A 3,064-nucleotide genomic window follows, 5' to 3' on the forward strand; every position below is an offset into this window, starting at 1 on the left:
CATTGGCAATGTTTGGTCACATAGCAAAAAAGAGTGTGCTTTACACAACTTAACCATTAGCAGTTCAGGCTGCCACATTTGCATTTCCTGAGGATTCAATCCCAGATAACTCATGGAATTTGATGAGAAAATGTTGAAAATAAGAAACTCGACCTCATGTACTAGTCACACACATTTAAGATATACACAACAAGGCATTTTTTGACTTGGGACAATTTTTTAAAAATCTTTTTCTTATCTAAATCATATAATTAATAATAATGATTAGTTTTTATTTTCAGAACATCAGTTAAATATTTAAAAATCATTACCAGTAAAATTGTGTAACATACATAATCATTCCCATTATTCCCATTATACAATTATTCCACAATACTTCTACAGAATAAAAGACAATAAAAATGGTAAAGAGCATTATTTAAGAAATCAAAAGTAATTACCATGATATTCATGTCAATGAATAAAGCTTATATCATTGTGTTCATAAGTTTTCACCAAATTTCTGTTTATTTCCTTCAGATACATACTCATTTGTGTGTAACATACAGCAAGCTCAAGTATATGGAGAGGCAGAGAAACATCTCAGAATTCGTACTTCTAGGACTTTCGTATGACCAGAACGTTCAAATATTTTGCTTTGTGCTCTTCTTATTCTCGTACATTGCCCTGTTGGCAGGAAACCTTCTGATCCTTGTCTCCATTCGATGCAGCCCTCTTTTTCACCAACCCATGTACTACTTCCTCATCCACTTATCCTCCATGGACATCTGCTACACCTCTACGGTTACGCCCAAGTTAATTGCTGACCTACTAGGGGGGACAAAAACCATTTCCTATGGTGATTGCATGCTACAAGTCTTTGCCATGCACTTCTTTGGCAGCATTGAGGTCTTTATTCTCACAGTCATGGCCTTTGATCGTTATGCGGCCATCTGCAAACGTCTCCACTACATGCTTACCATGAACAGGACAAGGTGCCATCTCCTAGTCTTAGCTGCTTGGGCTGGTGGCGTTCTCCATTCTCTTCCTCAATTAATGATGACAATCCAATTGCCATTTTGTGGTCCTAATGAACTTGATCACTACTTCTGTGATATCTTCCCTTTGCTGAACATTGCCTGCACTGATACCTACATCACTGGGGTCCTTGTGGTTGCCAATTCAGGTATGGTCGCCTTAGTTACCTTTGTTGTCTTGTTTGTTTCTTATGTCATTATATTGTTTAGTCTAAGACATCACTCAGCTGAGGGAAGACACAAAGCCCTCTCCACCTGTGGGTCTCATATCACTGTGGTCATCTTATTTTTTGGGCCATCAATCTTTGCCTACCTTCGACCTCCAACCACGTTCCCTGAGGACAAAGTATTTGCTCTATTTTATACCATCATTGCTCCTATGTTCAATCCCTTAATCTATACGCTGAGAAATACAGAGATGAAAAATGCCATGAGAAGAGTTTGGTGCCAAACATTATTTTCAAAGGCAGCACACAGTTAATTTGAGGAAACGTATAGCTAAGCAGCTTTATAAAAAAATATGGGCTTGATGTGACTAAAGGAGCTAAGAAATATTTCATAGACTTTATATTCATCACTATAATGAATGGGATGCATGAAAGAAAGAGCAATTAGAGAGAAATTTAAGGGGATAGCTAAATGAAACCTAATTCCCACATACCAGAATTAATTGAAAACTTAATTTTATGGAGTACTAAGGAGTGTGATAAGGATATCAGCAGAAGAAACTGTCTGGGCCAAATCAAACAAGGCAAAACTCTTCAGTCAGTGAATTATAATGGCAAAACAATTTTAATAATAATTCTATTAAAATTCCCTGGGCTTATATGCCAGTCAGTGATATACATTCTGCGCAAGTGACCAAGTTGAAATCTAAAATTAAAATAACACTTTACAGCATCACGAATATCTTTATGATAGAACATTCACTTATACATCATTAGAGGCATTCAGAAATCACCTGTTCAACACAAAATCCGTACAGTAGAACTTGTTTTAAAGTGGCTCCTGGTGATCAATTCTCCTGCCTTGATGTCACGTATAATAGTAATACCACGTTATCACAGAGTAAGAATTAATAACTCAGGACACTGAAAACATAATTACTTGTTACTACACCTATTGGCCAGAACATAAAACATTTTCCATAAAACCTAAGGGACTGAACAATAACATTGATAAAGTAAAAATCGATAAGTGGGAAGTTATTCGATCCAGAACCAAGGACCTTGCTTGCTAAAAAGAGAAAAATAAATAAATAAATAAATAAATAAATAAATAAATAAATAAAAGCTTAGGAAAACACATCTTAAAACATGGTCTAACACCACAAAAAAAAAAACAAATTATGTTTTCCAAGCACATGTTGGCTGCATATGGATGTTTATACCTGTTTTATTCATACTTGCCAAACCTCAGAAGCAACCAAAATGTCCCTCCATATGTGAATAGATAAATACATTGTGTTTTATATTGACAATGGACTATTACTCAGCACTAAAAAAAATGAGCTATCAAGCCATAAGATGACATGCAGGAAACTTAACTGTATATTAGTAAGTGAAAGAAGACAATCTGAAAAGTCTACCTGTCATGTGATTGGAACTCTATGAATCCTGGAAAAGGCAAAACAATGGACACACTGACAACATCAACGTTTGCCAAGGGTCAGTGTGAAGGGTAGAATGAATAGGCAGAACACAGAGGATTTTTAGAGCAGGAAGCACTTCTGCATGTTATTACCATTGTGGATACATGTCCTTATACATGTCAAAACCCATAAAATGTACTACATCAAGAGTGAAGTCTAATGAAAAGTATATTCGGGAAATAATGATGTGTGAGCACAGGTTCCTCTGACTGTAACAGATGTATCACTCTGGTGGGGGAGGTTGTCTGTGTGCTGGGACAGGGGTATTACAGGGAATCTTTGTGTTTTCTGTTCAGTTTTGCTGTGAACCTAAAGCTGCTTTAAAAAATAAAGTTTATTAATTAAAAATATACATAATATATACATAAAATATATACATAAAAATATACATAAAATA

General features: G+C 35.5%; 1 protein-coding gene across 1 annotated transcript; it reads left to right on the forward strand.

Moving 5' to 3' along the window:
* Positions 1-561: 561 nt before the first annotated feature.
* On the forward strand, positions 562-1,497 carry LOC113246469 (olfactory receptor 4P4-like). The gene has a single exon (XM_026487073.3). The coding sequence runs from the start codon at positions 562-564 to the stop codon at positions 1,495-1,497; it is 936 nt and encodes a 311-aa protein (XP_026342858.3).
* The last annotated feature ends 1,567 nt before the right edge of the window (positions 1,498-3,064 follow it).

The sequence above is a fragment of the Ursus arctos genome, unplaced genomic scaffold, assembly GCF_023065955.2.
Source record: "Ursus arctos isolate Adak ecotype North America unplaced genomic scaffold, UrsArc2.0 scaffold_23, whole genome shotgun sequence".
NCBI lineage: Eukaryota > Metazoa > Chordata > Mammalia > Carnivora > Ursidae > Ursus > Ursus arctos.